The sequence below is a fragment of the Zingiber officinale genome, chromosome 8A (assembly GCF_018446385.1).
Source record: "Zingiber officinale cultivar Zhangliang chromosome 8A, Zo_v1.1, whole genome shotgun sequence".
NCBI classification, from domain to species: Eukaryota; Viridiplantae; Streptophyta; class Magnoliopsida; order Zingiberales; family Zingiberaceae; genus Zingiber; species Zingiber officinale.
This window is the reverse complement of record NC_056000.1, coordinates 115,597,473-115,613,956: the sequence shown is the minus strand read 5'-3', so window position 1 is coordinate 115,613,956 and position 16,484 is coordinate 115,597,473. Positions and strand designations below refer to the sequence as shown.

The window sequence follows — 16,484 nt, the reverse complement described above, 5'->3', positions numbered from 1 at the left end:
CCCAGCTCTTACCCTCTCCGATGTGATACTCCTAAAATTCGGTTACTTTGTTCTCCAGTGCCACCTGCAACTCCAACTTCGAGGTCTCCAAGGCCTCAGATCCAGCTTTAGCTGCCTCTACCTTAGCTCGGGCAACCTCCCAGTCGGACAACCAAGCTTCAGCCATAGACTTGATCGATTCGGCCTCAGTTTTGGTGGCTCCCAATTCCACCTTTAGAATCCAGACTCGGCCTTGGTTGCCTCCGACTTAGCGTTGGCGGCCTCCGACTCAACCTTGGCTGCCTCCGACTAGGCTTTTGGCGGCCTCCAGCTCATGTTTTTGCGCTTCAGCAGCAACCTTCAACTTTTCTATTTCCTTCCGCATTTCTTCCTCCTCAATTTCAATATTTTAACCTAGGATTCGAGGGACTCTAGCTCCCTCTTCACCATGTCCATGTCGTACCTTGCTTGGACTTTTCTATCACCTTCTTTAAACAGTCGACGGGAGCTGGCTGAGCCTCTAATTTAGCCAAGCGAGCCTCCAACTCAACAAGTCAAGTCTGTATAGCCCAATGATCTCGCCAAATCTTGAGAAATTATTGGTCGAATGACACCAACTTACCCGGTTCCATCCAGCACAATCTCGTCAGCTAAAGCCTCAAAGGACAAGTTATCAGCTGCCTCCTTGGCATTAGACCACCTCGACGTCGTCGGCTAAAAGAAGGTGAGATCAAGCCTGTACCCTCGAGGAATCTCTTGTTCCTGAGGTGCTTCTGCAGTTGCCTAGATGGGGTCTCTGCCCACATTAAGGGGAAGGGACTGTGTTGGGGTATCATCCTGACCAACCTAGAAATCGAGTCCCGGATGCGGATGTGACGAGCTGGCACCGGCATGGAAGCCCCTTGGCTTAGTAAGGAAATTGGGGGGCTGGACCACCTATGGCGAGGTCAAGCCACTCGGCGTGGATGTGATGAGCTGCCCCTAACCTGGGAGCCTCCTGACTTGGCGAGTGGAGTCGAGCCAAAATCATCCGTGGCGAAGTGGGCCAGTTGGAGTCCTTGGTGAACGACGCTTCTTCCTACTTATTCTTAAAGGCGTCCCTGACTCTCCCAACGAAGCCGACTCTAGGATCACTGGTGGAAGGACAACTTCCGATGGAGCGGCCAGGGGAATTGATGACCTCTCCTTAGGCACGACTGTATTTGTAGTTAAATCGATGATCTTCGTACCCCTTGCCTCCAACTCAGCTTCTGTTATCTTCACCACCTTATTGACAGAAGCTTTCAACATGGTGTTCGCTGCATGACTCGACAAACTTTCAGTTAGATATCAAAACTTACATAAGCAAAAGGTCTTATCGAATGTAGCTTTGAGAGGGATCAGGGTGGAACTTAGCCCGAATTTGTGAAGTAACCTTCTTCGAGCAGCAAGTTACTATCCAATTTCATATCCTGTAGCTTTTGGGACGTAGCAAAATAGCTTCACTCCAAATGATAATTCTTTAAGGCAGTGGCTGAATGTAACTTGAGTTGCCACCGAGTAGGGCAGGACACTAGAATCAGCGGCTTCACAAAGAAAAAATGTGGTCCCCCCCAACCCGTCTTTTATTTTTTTGGGTAAAAGAAATAATGGAAGACTCGATGAGATAAGGGAATCCGGTAGTTAAAAAAGGATGACTACATTGGTGAAGATTTGGAAATAATTTGGACTAAGTTGGAATAAGGGAATGTGGAAATAGTGAGACACTTCAAAAAAAAACTGGGATAGGAAAGTGAAGCCCATTCAATAAGTGACTTCGGAAAAAGGTCATAAAACTAAGAGGAGGGCAAGCTGGGTGGTCAATACCATTCGGGACTACTATGCAATGGTCGACAGGAATTATGTAGGTCATCCTTATTCGATTCAGTTCACCGCCATTAAAATCTGACTCTATGGATCTATACCAAGGAGTAGAAGATGACTCCGCAGCCATCAAGAGGTACAATACAAAGCAACAGAAGCTACAACCTGAGGCTAGAAGATCGATAGTTGATTGAAGCATAGGGTGAAGACGAAGAACAAGACAACTTACTGAAAGGTTGGATGCGGAACACTCGAAGATGAAGACGGTAGACACAGAAGCAAGGATTGTGATATAAAAACAATGACATCTCTCTTCAACCTAATATACCCTCACTCATTCGATCCTGACTGTTGGATCGCTGCAATGAAAATGGCATGATGGATTCTTAGCTATCAGATCGGGTGTAGGGATCAAACCAAATCCCAATCATCATTGCGATTTGATGACGCTTCATTTTCTACAGATGGTCGCATCACATAATTGGACGCAAACCTTAGAGCCATACTACCAACGCCCACCCAGCTCGAGGACCAAGGCAAATGATGCATGCGACGCATTTAATAGATGTGGCTACATTTAATGCATAATATCATAGGCGTAACTACATTTAATGCATAATATAATCTGAATTATGCATGGATTTGCCACATGGCTAAGGTAGTCAAGACAGTAGGAGCCATCTTATTTAGCCATACAAGAGTCTCCGCCTCTTTCGGCTGATTTGAAGGGGAGACTGGTGATACAGGAGGTAATTAGAGGGTGTCACGTGACTAAGAGGAAGTTAATAGCCCTGTTGAGGTGGTGGTCAAAATCAATAGAGGGTTGCTTCTCGACTCCGTGAAGCGCCCGACTCCAGGTCGTCCTTGACTCGGTGCCACAGTCGGCTCCGTGTCGTCCTTGACTTAGCATCACAGTTGGCTCCGAGTCGTTCCCGACTTGGTGTCGCTCCTGGTTCTGCGTCGTCATTAATTCTAGTCAACATAAAGTTGTTCCCTAGCTCCATGCCGTTCCTGACCCCGGATTGTCTCCGACTCCATGACGTTCCTGACTCCGGATTGTCCCCGGTTTCGTGTAATCTCCATATCTGTACTGTTCCCGACTCCGCAGGCGAGGCATGGAGCCATTGCCCGTGGAAGATACGGACAACATAGTTGTTTCCTCGGAGAACATGAGAAAATGCAGCCATTTATTCTAGGAAACGTGGGTAATGTAAGCGGGTCAAAACACGTGGAGAACATGAGAGCACAACTACAATCCTATAAAAGGTTGAGCATAGGTACACGCACACGCATCTAGACTTCTAGAAACCCTAAACCCCCATTCTTCTTCATTCTCCCTAGTCAGAGACTTACTTGAGCATCGAAGTGGCTATGCTTGGGAACCTCGGCCGCCATTCTAACCTTCTCTTTCTTGTTGTCTTCCGTTCAGGCTTCGGCTAATCTCCACTGGTCCTGTTTTTCCTTGGTGAACAATGTCAACTCACCGGTGGTTCGTTCATCGACAGTCTTAGGCAGATCATATACTTATTTATATTTCGAAGGTGTAAGTTTCTAATAGGCAGTAACATTAATCTAACTGCGTCAGAAACTACAGAATTAGCCTATAGTTCACCAACATTGTCCTGAATTCTATGTATTCAGGAATGCTTAATGAGGACAAGATCTTTGTGTCCAACAAACTCAGGAACCAAAACATGGAACCTGAAATGTTATGAGAAAGCATCTAAGGTTCTAGAAGATTTTCCAACTCTAGTGATGAAAATCTTCAAGCTTAATCAATCACATGATTTTAACCCCAATTGGAGCTGGCAAGATTTTATTTGCTGACATCCAAACAAAACTCCATCCAGAAGCAGTATTTTTTTAAAATAAATCACATTCTATAATTAAAAAAGCACATAACTCTCATTTATTACCTTTGCTTGTTGGTAGCTTTCAAGCATCCGGCGATACTGAAGCTGCGCTTTAGGACTCTGCACCACCAACAAGACGCTTGACAAAGCTTGATCTGTTGCTAAATCCACTTTTTGTTTGCGGAAAACCTTGATCATGTCATCTTCTTCCTTCTCATCAATTGATTCTGGCTTAGCATGAAACCCTCTCAAACCAACACCTCGTCTATGCCATCGCATTATGGCCTTATCCAGAAAGTTGACACTCGAAAGGAGCTCCTTGTACATTTTCCGTGCTAAATGGGCTCTTACATGAGACTGTCATAATACAAAAGAGCATAATTAAATAAACCATCTCTAACAACTTCTTGTTTACTTAGAGGAGCTATGAAGTATATATATGTTGATGCTTATCAACACAGGAATAATTTGCCATAGAGCTGCTTCCAAGATATAACTTAATGACCCACCTCAATGTAACAAATTTAAATTTTCTTGGAACTAAAAAAGATCTTATCCATATTTCTTGCATTCCTATCATCCAGAATCCAGTTAACTTGGATCATCTTCCAAGATTCAGTTTTTGCTCGCAAAAAATTTGTAGCTCTTTGAGGTGATTCCATAAAAAATGTTCCATGAGATCAAAATTCAATCAAGGCATCTAAACTGAAATCTCACAGAGGTCGCTGTACAAAAAGAGGAGCAATGTGGAAATACGATCCATCTTTGTGAGATGACACAAACAAATTCTCACATTGGTAGTTCATACAATAGCACTGAAGAAAGACAGGTGAAATTGAACATATCTGTCCAGATAACACTATAGGAAATACTAATCATGTGTAATCATGTGGCAAAAAGGCGAAATCGCTCGCCCCCAGCGCCCCCGACCCAAGGTCATCACAAGGGAGGTAAATCATAGCATCCTGAGCGAGCATGTGGCAAGTGGGGTGAGTTGCACAGGGACCAGGGATTTACGCCCCGACTACCCCGAGTTTCGACCCCGCGACCTCATGTGGCAAGCATCCCACCACATACCAACTCGGATGACCTATGGGGTCACTAATCATGTGTAATCAGTTCATACAAATAGTTGTTCAATTGGATGCATGGCTGTAAAGTAGGACATACTGATCAAATTCTGTACATTCATTCATGATAATAGGGCAGAAGCTTCTCTCATGTGATCCACATGAAGTTTCATATGAAAAGACTAGAAATGAAAAAATGTAACTGAATGATATAATGGTTCCAAATGAATTTAAGAAATCTGAACAAGTAGGCAAAAGTGAAAATAGAGGGGTGGGACTATGATGATGTACAAACTACAATACACAAGTCTTGAGATTAAATGAATACCTTGGTGCAGGTGATTCAATAAAATAGAATACTTCATATCAAGAAGCAAACTAGATGGTTAAGACACAAGAGTAATTCCATGACAACATTATAAATGATAAATCATTAAAATCAAAGTCCAACACTATCATTGTATGCCAATGGTTCAACAGGTACAGTATCAAATTTGTGCAACAGTAAAAGCCAGAATATGTTGTTTACTTAACAATTCAAACATATGTGAAGATGCAAGACGGCAAGAATTCAAGTACCTGTATTTTCACAACATGTTTTCGTAGCAGTAGAAACTGTTTTCTGATTTTCCAACGTCGAAAATTCTTTTGGATCGATAAAACTGCTTTATCAAACTTATGACCATAAAAACTTTGGAATGTGTTATGCAACCTTGACACAACAGAAACTTTATGCATCTCTGGAGGGAATAGAATATCCCCATCTTGACATAAAGCAGCTTTTTGTTGCTTCTTCCTCAAAGAATAGGAACGGAAAGCAGCTTGTATACGAGCAGCAGCTTGAACTGCATTTCTGGCAGCTGCCAATGAATCTTTGAGTGATAATTGATCTTCTGTGCCACCATCTAAAATGGCACTTCTCTGAGATATGCTTTCAACACCACAATCAATCTCTTTAGATGCAGACTCGACTGACCTCTCATTTTTTTCAGTTGTCAGTGAAAAGAGATGAGTAGTTAGTGCAGCTTCAGAGAGATATCCAGCAAGACCTTTGTAGCCATTGGCAGCTGCCAAAGAAGCTGGTGTTTTACCTTCTGGATCATGTTCACTAGGATTTGTGATAGCTCGTGCTGAAGCACCAGCAGCAAGAAGTGCAGCAACCATTTGTTCCCTGAATAAGTTAAGTTCAAAAAGTTAGATATACAGAATTCTGCTCAAACAATTCAAAACCTAGCCTTGCAAGGAATTCTAAATCAGTTCAAGAAAAAAACTGCTGTTTCAGGTACCTTCCAAAATATGCAGCCCAATGAAGTGCAGTCCATCCATCAGAATCACGGTAATTTATGCCTATACCAGAGTCAAGAATTGGATGTAACGCCCACAGAAATCCCAATCCAGCGATCATGTGGATGATGCATTGCTCTCTCTTGGAGAACTGATATTTGTCAGTTTCATGCCTAAATGATAACCAGTGGTACAAATTATGTTTTAATAGTTCTTGAAGAATTGCATCCATTATATCTTTTGAAGCTACAGAACCAGCTACAAATTTTTGAATGATTGGATCCAACCTATCATTGGATCCCTTTAGCTTCCTCAAAGGACTGACTTCCAGTTCAACGTTACTCTCTTGAAGAATTGTTGTACTAAAATTTTCAGATAGAAGTAACTGAACAAATTTAAAAAGAAGCAACAGTTCCTCTGAGGTGCGCATTGCAGTTTTTTGTGCAATGTTTCTGGAACTTATGTTTTTTAGCTTATCATGAAATTCAAATTCATGTATTTCACTACAGGGTTGTTTGTTGCCAGTTGTAATGCATAGTTTGACTTTTCCAGCAGCATGCGCTGGTGCTAAGCAACGGAAAACACCATCCCGAACAATTTCTAAAGGAACTTCAATATCTCCAAATAGCGCATTCCACGTGTACTCTGAAGGCCTGCAACAAAAGTCCCCTATGATGACAACCTGTAAAGTGGCAGTTGAAATTAAGATGAATCTGATATTTGCCAAATTATCTTCTATTTTAATCAATGATTGTAACTTTGCTAGAGATAAAAATAAATAAGCCAAATTTGATGTTAAGATGAATGATATATTTTTATTTAATATTCTTTTAAAAGTATGCCTATCACAGTAGTTGTAAACGTGAAGTGTAAAAATGTTGGATTTTGTTTCACAATTTAAAAATGAATAAGTTCACTGAAATAAGGTGTTTTGGTGATCTCAGTTTCAGTTTTAACATATACTAGTTATATGTACTCTAACAATTCAATTATTTCTGCAATTAATCATTGATACATAAATGTAAACATATAAAGTTGGTATGCTATCTGCCTTCTGTTTAATCCAGAAAGAACAAGGTACATGAAATTCAAGAAGTGATTGAAAAGTGAAGTCCACTTCTAGAATTAATTCTAGTACTGAGAAACCAAATGTGATGAGGTCTCTTGTCCAAACATGGCTTGTCTTCACCAATGGTAGAAATTCCTTAAGCATCAAGAAAAATAGAAAGACATTTTCTCATTCACGAGTCATACAAGGTCTTCCATTTCCTCACATTTAATTTTCTACTTCTTTTCAATATAGCAGTCAAAGGTACACTATAGTAAGAAATTGTTGGAATGTCTATCTCCTAAATGTGTCATATCATCAACCATCCCATACGTAGCCACTGAGAATAGAAGGCCAACACAAGTTCAGAAACAGTTTTATGGAATCAGTTTGGTTTTATATCTTAAAGATCAATTATAGGGGCAATTTATTTAAAAAAAAAAAGACAATCAACAGATAGACATAAGAAGAATCTGCTACGATTTTTATTGACTTAGAAACATCTTACAATACAATCCCTAGATAACTATTGTGGTATGGTTTAGAGAAGAAAGAAATAGCTAAAAAATTATATTGATGTCATAAAACACAGATATAATAACCTAGCTACCAGTGTTAGAGCATGACAAATGATTTTCCTACAGTATCAATTTGTATCAAAGTTCAACTCTAAGTTTCTATTTTTTTTTAGATTTAAGCATTACATATACTCAAAAGTTGTATTCAAGATAAGTTCCTTGGTATATGTTATTTTTAATGATATTGTGTTAATTATAAGAACTTAATTAGATTAAATTCGAAGCTTGATTTGTAGAGATAAACAACGAAAATTAAAGGTCTTGAGTTGACTAGAACTAAAACTAAATATGTGAAATGTTGATTTAGTGAGAAAAGAATGACGGAATAATTAAGACGAATGAAGATGAATTTCTGCAAGGAGTTTTAAATATCTTGGATTTATTATTCCATAAGAAGTAGATGTTAATGAAGATATGATTAATAGGATGATGAATGGATGGTTGAAATAGAGCCAAACAGCTAGTCTTATATGATCTTTGTGTGTGCTTAGACTAAAAAGAAAATTTGTTATGATTGTAGTATGATCCGTCATACATTATGGATCAAAGTATGGAGTTGGTAGGTAAATATGCAAAAAGTTAATGCGGCAAGGATGAGAATGTGTAGATAAATAAATGAAGTTACTTTATTTTTTTTAAATAATACGGTATTTTGTAAATACATAATTATATTAAATATATCATGTATCAACCATTTCTTTATTTTCCGCTCGCCTGGAAGGGACAAAAGAAACATCTTATTTTTTCTTAAAAAATTTCTATTCAGCGGACCTCTCAATAGGATTAGAAGAACCCAGATGAAGTTTTGACCATTTGTCAAAGAAAAAAAAACGAATTGATCTTCTAGGATTCCTAAGAAATTATTTTTTCCGAAAGTTGCTTCTCACGTTATGTGAATAGTGACATTGAGGAAGATCCAAAAAGACATTTCGGAAATTGATCTGATTCTAAATATTCAAGAGCAATTAGTTGTATTTTCAACACAGTGGGGAAAATAGATTGAGACGATATGAATATATAATTGATTTGAATTGCATAGGAGGATAATTTCATGCAGTGATCCTTAATAGTTGCGGCGGATATGTTGATGATGTAAATGAATATGGAATGGAAATATGGTAAGTTGAACTTTACTAAATGTTGGTATTTGCATTAACAAAAAGGAAAAAAAATAAAGGGTCATGACAATTTAATAACAAATTAGATATTGGCATTTGGTCCTTAGCTAATATATTTTCCAACACAATTTTTTTTTTAAAAAAAAAGAATTCAAATATTAACATGATAAAGATAAGCTATTAGCATAGATACAAAAGGATGTGGCCAAATGTAAGATTCCAAATTATTCTGCTATATTGTTGACTGAAATATGCAAATTTCTTCAAAATTCAATCCAAGACAAATTATTTTAAGCTCAAAATGACAGACCAAGTACCTGAATTTTTATGCCATTTGATAAGTATTTATCATCTAAGACATACAAAAAGAAACTGATGCATGTTGACCACGATCCAATCTATGGTTAGTTCACAGTTCCTTTGGCTTAAAATTTGTTAACATGGTAGCCTTTGACAGAACTCCCTTGCATATTCAAATCAACCTTTGCATTATTCATGTTAGTATTACCTTTAGAATATTGCCCTTATAGTTAAAGGGGAGCAGCCTGATGCACGAAATTCTCGCCAATGCAGGAGTCCCGGGGAAGGATCTATTATAAGCGTATTATATGCAGCCTTATCCTGCTTTGCAAGAGGATATTTCCGTGACCTCTAGATCACATGGCAACAACTTTACCATTGCGCCAAGGCTCCCCTCCTATGTAGTTGTTGCAATAAAATGTTGGATGCATCACCTATATTTGATCTATGTGCATCTAATTAAGGCAATAAATCAGCGGCAAGCTTTACTGTTAATGTATCATACCCATGTATAATATCAACACTAACCCATGTATAATATCAACACTTGTTGGATTTGCACTTCGCTGGGTCTTATACTAATACAGTACATCCTTGTTTTAAAGCATCTAATAAGGTAGATTAGAAGTACATAGTTGAAAATTATATGACTTGTATACAAAGCAAAAGTAATACAAGGAATATTGACAATCAATTACTAGTTCATGTCATTGCCATCAAGTAGGGGGAAAACATAAGCAATGAATACATTTCAATAGGAAGTATTGATAATGTAAAAATTGTATAAGCAAAAGTTTAGACGAGATTGATTCTACCTTTGTACTTTCTGTGGTCAAACCCCATTCAGGAGAGATTTCATGTATTTTAAACAGAATTCCTTCTGCTAATCCCAAACTTGATTCTGTTTTAACAGGAGCTTCAAACTGGCCCTGGTCAAACCATGTATCTGAAAAGAAAGAAGGAAACTCACCGTTTCCAACTGAAATAGCATTTGCTGTTCCTTGTGTCGGCAGATTGTAGATGTCTCTGTCGTCATCTGCTTCAGAGATATAGGATTGCAGAAAAGGAGAATGAAGCCACTCTAAACCAACTGCAGTTGGAGCAAAAAGAAAAGATATCACCAACTAATGACTCAAACTTTCTGTTAGGAACAAATTGAACCTAATCTGCCAGTGGTAGTGAAGAAGAAAGGTCAACAAAAAGACTTGCACAAAGGCTGGTGTGGCGATCTTGGTTTATGTATCACTTCTAGTGTCAGTTCATGTTATCAGTAGTTGTCTTCTTCCATCAATTCTCAGGCATGCCAATACAATTGAGATATGTCCAAACATTAAGAATTATCAACGAATGAAATTTGCTACTTCCATAATCTATATTCTGACTTTAGAAAAAAATTATCAAATACTCTTTTGTTCAAAATTTTCAATTTCCAAAATGTATAAATGTATCAACTTGTTCTTTTGAAATTTAACCAAACATTTTTTAGTACTTATTTATTATTTAGCTAATTTGCCTCGATGAATTTGTTAGAGGTATTGAGACAGATGTTAATAATGTCAAGCTAGGTCTAGTTTTTTGTAGTTAAGGTAGGACAATACCTTATTGTTTCTGTAAAAGAAAAGATATAGGAATGCCAAACATGTAAAAGCCAGTTCAAAAGTGAAAATGCAGAAACATTAATGGACATCACTATCAATTACTATGGACCATGTGTTACATCAGAATGTATGCGAACTAAGTATAATTCATATACAACTTAATGGAGCACAAAATACCTGAACCAATCGATATATCATTGGGTTGTGCTCCATCTTCAGGATAGCTATTTGAAATTTTTGGAGGATGCTTAAGTGCCTCCACTTGACTGAGTGGGAGGGATGTTTCCATGGTAAAGGCTAAACCATCATCGTCACTGTCTAAACTTAACTGCTGTTCAAGCTTCCTTAGTGCTTGATTGAATTCTGATAGTGATAATATGTTGGATGATTCTGATCGGTCCATTTTGTTTAAATGAGATATCTTGAAATGCCTTCTAGCTAATTGAGAACTGACTTCTTCTGCCGATCCAGGACTCTTTGAATTTTGACCAGTATCATTGAATCCAGTGGCATGAGAAGAGAAATTTTCTTGACTATCACAGATGTTATCACCGTATCTGAGAGTTGGACAAGAATCATTTGAACAACTTAAGATTGATTCAGGCATGCATCTTCCCTGCATTGCAGAACCATAAACAAGTATCAAACCACCTACTATGGTAAATTAATTTCTTATTAATTTCTCATAAAAGTACGAACCAGAGAGCAAACACAAAAGCATTAACGGTCAATAAAGACTCATTTTCAAACACACAGAGTTCAGGTATAAAAGGAATAAATAAGCAAACAATGTTTTTATAGGATCTCACTGAAGAGACAACTCACAACCTCTATAATTCAGTAACTCTAGACTCTGAGAGTTGAACTTGTTTTCTAGATAATGCACATCTACAATTTCATATGTTGGTTTTCTGAGCGAAATATACTCGCGGACCAACAATCTTCTGTATTAAAAGGAAAAGAACTTTTAGTCCATCCAACGAAAAAGAAAATGATCAAACTGATCTTGCATTTAAATCCTACATAACTTTATCATAAGCAGGATAAAAGTAATATATTTCTTCCATTTTGCTATGAAGCCACCAACTACTGCAGGCAATCCCACCCCTTTTGTCCTCCCTCCTCTTTGAAGAACAAGAAGTGAATTCTCAAATCAGAACTGAATTTTGAAGAGCAACTTTATCAAATCACAAAAGGTTCCATTCAAATGGAAAAGCCATTCATATAATAATAAGAAGTGTAGAAATGAAGTTGAAGAACCTAATTGAAGAGCATGACCAACTAAAACTTATCCACTCAAAGGAATCAGCACCAATCCGTGTTAGTCTAATCTATAAAACTTAAACATGATAAAGATAGATTTTTAGAAAGGCACTATAAGGATAGCATATACTTTAACTAAATTATTCCAGAATATTCATATTTCCCTTCAGATGATTAACATGAGTCCTTCCTTATCATTTCACTCTATTCTAGCATGGAGTGATTTGATTATTGATTTGATTATCGAGACCTAATCAGCATTTAAAGAGCACCATCCATGTAAAATTGTGAAGTAACATACCTCGACAACCTCTCTGTAATGTACAAGAACTATGTGCTCAAAGGCCCTGCAAGCAAACATCTAATAAGAAATACAAAATCACAGTAACATGGCTGAAAAACTAAATCTCAAAATTGTGTTTAAACAATTAAGTGTTACAAATAGTTTCCAAGGGAGCCTTGGCACAACAATAAAGTTGTTGTCATGTGACCTTGAGGTCAAGGGTTTGAGTCGCAGAAAAGTCCCTTGCAAAATGCAAGTTAAGGTTGCATACAGCAGACTCAATATGGTCTAATCCTTCCCCGGGACCCAGCATTGGCGAGAGCTTTGTACACCGGTCGAGACACCCTTTATGTAATTTATTACAATTGAATAAGCATTTGGCCATATCAGTGCTCTTGACATGCTTGACAATATAGATAAGTATTATGTCTTGTATCATATTATACTTAAAATCAAGGTTTAAAATTTCGACCCATGCCGAAATTTCGGTTCTGGACCGGAACAATACAGTTTCGGTACCGTATCGTGTCGTGCCAATATAGTTTCGGTATTTTCTAAATATAAAATATATTAATTAAAAATAAAATATTTAACATAAATATTTAAAAAATAAATAATATAAAAAAATCTTTAAAAAAGGAAAAGATATGAAAATAGATAAATAAATAAATAAAAATCTTATTATAATTTTTAAATTAAAATAAATGAAATATAAAATTAATTAGATAATTTTATTAGGGTTTAATAAAGTCTTTTTAGATTATCTCTATCATAGCTAGGAGTTGATTAAAATAATTAACCTAAATTTAATTTAAAAAAAAAAAATCTGAAATCCGACACCACTCGCGAGCTCGAGCGACTTCGGCGCTGCCACAAGGACCCCTCAACCATGGTCGCGGGGATCGCATGACTCCTCTAGCGCGATTACAGTGGTCCCTTTGCAGCGGTCGGATCGCCCAATGCCTCCACGGAGGCAACAGAAGGGTTATACGACCCCTCCGCTGCTGTTGCGGGGTCGAGCAACCCCTCTCCTACGGCCACAGGGTCGCGCAACATGTCGCAGTTGTTGCAGGTCTAGTGCCGAGGTCGTACCAGTGTCGGTCGCCGAGCGGAACGAGATGTTTCGCCCGTTTCACCCGTCTCGGTACAACACTTTAAACCATGCTTAAAATACGGTTTTATTAACATTAGTCTTGAGTCAATAAAGATCAAATTAGTTATTGGCATTCAAAATTTGAATAAAAAGAGGAGATGACACTTGAATGACAACATAGAGGAGTTTAGAATAAAAAGAATATGAGTGAAAGAAAAAGAAACAATAATAGTGAGATCTTAGAGAAAAATAGATACTTTAAAATCCTTCTGAATTGCAATGACTAATTGTTATGCATTGGGATTTTATTAGAGAAAATTAGTAGGTTAAAGAGTTCATTGGGAGATTAGCAATATCTATAATGAATCAGTGATTGTTTTGGATAATTATGTGGTATTCGAATTTAATTGGGTTCAAATTGGGGTTAGATTGGTCAACTGAGGGTTGTAGAAGGCGGAGATCAGTTTGAGTGAGCTTTGGGTTCGAATAGGGATCAAATTAAGTTCGGCCTGAATGAGTCCTGGTTGAACTGTTTAAAAAATAGGTAGATCCACTACCTTAACGGTCATCCTAGTGTCAGCCCCACGGATATGGAGGGAGGTAAATACAGATACACAAGCATTAGGCGCATGGTGGGGTAAACCCCAGGTCATTAGTTCCTGAGAATCGACCCCTCGCCATTACGTCAAAGATGTCATACGTCCACCGTCTGCATTACGCCCTAGGGCTGGTTGAACTCTTTAAACCTATTTGTTTTAGTTGAATCATTTAAAAATTAGGAGCTTCCAAACAAAGGTTGGGAGTTTGGATCTATATAATGACACAATTGGGAGAATTTAAGTTTGTCGCTCCCACTCCTGAATAGGATTGTCTCACATCTAGTGTGGTGCGGGGACACTTGTGCCCGAAGATGAAAAAAAAATGTTTTAGTAGGTATCAATACAACAACGACCAAGTCTTATCCCACTAGGTGGAGTCGGCTATACGGATCCTTTTACGCCATTGAGATTTATCTCCTACTATATCATCATATATACTTAAATAAATTTTATCTTATTTTATTATTGCTAACCAAGTTTTTTTTGGTCTTCCGCTTTCTCATTTGAAATACGTGTTTGTTATAGTTTTATATCGCCTAACTAAAACATTTATTGGTCGTTTAAGTACATGCTCATAGCATCTTAAACGTGTCTCTTGGAGTTTTCCCTTAATAGAACTCCGACTTTCTCTCTAATGCTCTTATTTCTTATTTTGTCCATTTTCGTATGTCCACACATCCACCTTAACATCCTCATCTTTGCAACTCTCATCTTCTGCTCATGTACTCAAGTCATAACCCAACATTCAGCTCCATATAACATAGCAAGTCTAACTGCGAATTTGTAGAACTTTCCTTAAAGTTGTAGAGATACTTTACAGTCACATAAAACAGCCGACACTCTCCTCTATTTCAATCATTCTGTTTGTATTTTATTTAAGACATCTCTCTCAATCCCTCCATCATTTTGCAAAAATGATCCTAAATATTTAAAGCTCTTGATTCAAGGCAACTCGTCATCTCCTATCTTAACAATTATCTCATTATGTCTAATATTACGAAACTTAAATTCCATATATTATGTTTTTATTCTACTAAACCTAAAACCTTTCCCTTCTAGTATTTTCTGCCAAAATTCTAGTCTAACATTTACTCCTTCACATGTTTTATCTACCAAAATAATATCATCTGTAAACTATGCACCACAGTCTTGTGTCTTGAATGTGTGCAGTGAGTTCGTCCATAATTAGTGTAAAAAGATAAGAATTTAAAGTTGATCCTTGATGTAACCCTATTTTTATTGGAAATGCTTCAATTACTCCGCCTGAAGTCTTTACTCTAGTTGTTACATTCGTGTACATATTCTTAATTAGTTCAATATATGTTACGCTAACACCTCTCTTTTCTAGAATTCTCCATATAATTTCTCTTGGGACTCTATCATAAGCTTTTCTAAGTTAATGAATACCATGTGTAGATCTTGTTTTTGCTCCTGATATTTTTTAATTAATTGTCTAAGAAGATGTATAGCTTATATTATCGACCTTCCAGGCATGAACCCAAATTGATTTTCAGTCATCGTGGTCTCCTTTCTTAATCTTTTTTCTATTTTTTTTCCAAAGTTGCATGGTATGACTCATTAGTTTATACCCCTATAGTTTGCATAATTTTATATGTCTCTCTTGTTCTTATGTAAGAGAACTAGAGTATTTATCCTCCATTATCAGACATTTTTTTCATTTTTAATATCATGTTAAATAATTTTATAAGTCATTCAATACCTTATTTCCCTAGGCACTTCCATACCTCTATCGGAATATCATCTGGTCCAACGGCTTTTCCATTGTGCATCCCATTTAAAGCTTGTTCTACTTCTGAAGTTTGAATTATACGATAAAAAATTAAATTTTTATGCTCATTTGACATACTTAAATTACCTAAGTTAAATTGGTCATTTAATGTTCATTAAAAAGTCGATGAAAATATATCTTCCACTGCTCTTTTATTTCTCCATCGTTTACAAGTACCCTATTACATTCATCTTTAATACATTTTATTTGGATAAGATCTCTTGTCTTCCTTTCTCTCACTTTAACTATTCTATAAATGTCTCTTTCCCCTTCTTTTGTATCCAATTTTTTATATAATCGTTCGAAGTTTCATTCTTTGCTTCATTCACTACTCTCATAGCTTCTTTCTTGGCTATTGTATATTTTTTTAAGTTTTCTTCGTTCTTTAAAAAAAAAAAAAGGGCAGCCCGGTGCACAAAGCGGATCCATTGTACGCAGTCTTACCCTGCTTTTTGCAAGAGGTTGTTTCCAGTATTCAAACCCGTGACCTTTTGGTCACATGACAACAACTTTACCGTTGCGCCAAGGCTCCCCTTCAAGTTTTCTTCGTTCTTACAAATATATAATTTCTTATAAGCTATTCGATTTTTCCTTCACTTTCTCTTGTACTTTCTCATTCCACCACCAAGATTCCTTACTTAGTGGTGCATGCCCACTAGTACACTCTTAGCTACTATTTTCAACTTTGATGTCATCTTATCCCATATCGTATTAGAATCACCGTATATTTCACCTAATACTTGTACTCCTACCTTCTCCTTAAATATATTTTGCTTCCCATCTTTTA

The 16,484-nt window shown here is 37.2% G+C and overlaps 1 protein-coding gene across 2 annotated transcripts in view; it reads right to left on the bottom strand.

Annotated features, from left to right (window-relative positions):
• Positions 1-16,484, bottom strand: part of LOC122010021 (calmodulin-binding transcription activator 4-like) — a 37,842-nt gene that overhangs the window by 4,175 nt on the left and 17,183 nt on the right. The window contains exons 5-10 of one of the 2 annotated variants that reach the window (XM_042566372.1): positions 12,235-12,280; positions 10,848-11,286; positions 9,888-10,162; positions 6,031-6,710; positions 5,324-5,915; positions 3,738-4,031 (exon numbers count right to left, since the gene is read on the bottom strand). In XM_042566372.1, coding sequence (XP_042422306.1) covers positions 3,738-4,031; positions 5,324-5,915; positions 6,031-6,710; positions 9,888-10,162; positions 10,848-11,286; positions 12,235-12,280 — 2,326 coding nt within the window. The remainder of the gene's footprint in view (positions 1-3,737; positions 4,032-5,323; positions 5,916-6,030; positions 6,711-9,887; positions 10,163-10,847; positions 11,287-12,234; positions 12,281-16,484) is intronic. The other variant, XM_042566374.1, reaches the window with a different exon arrangement.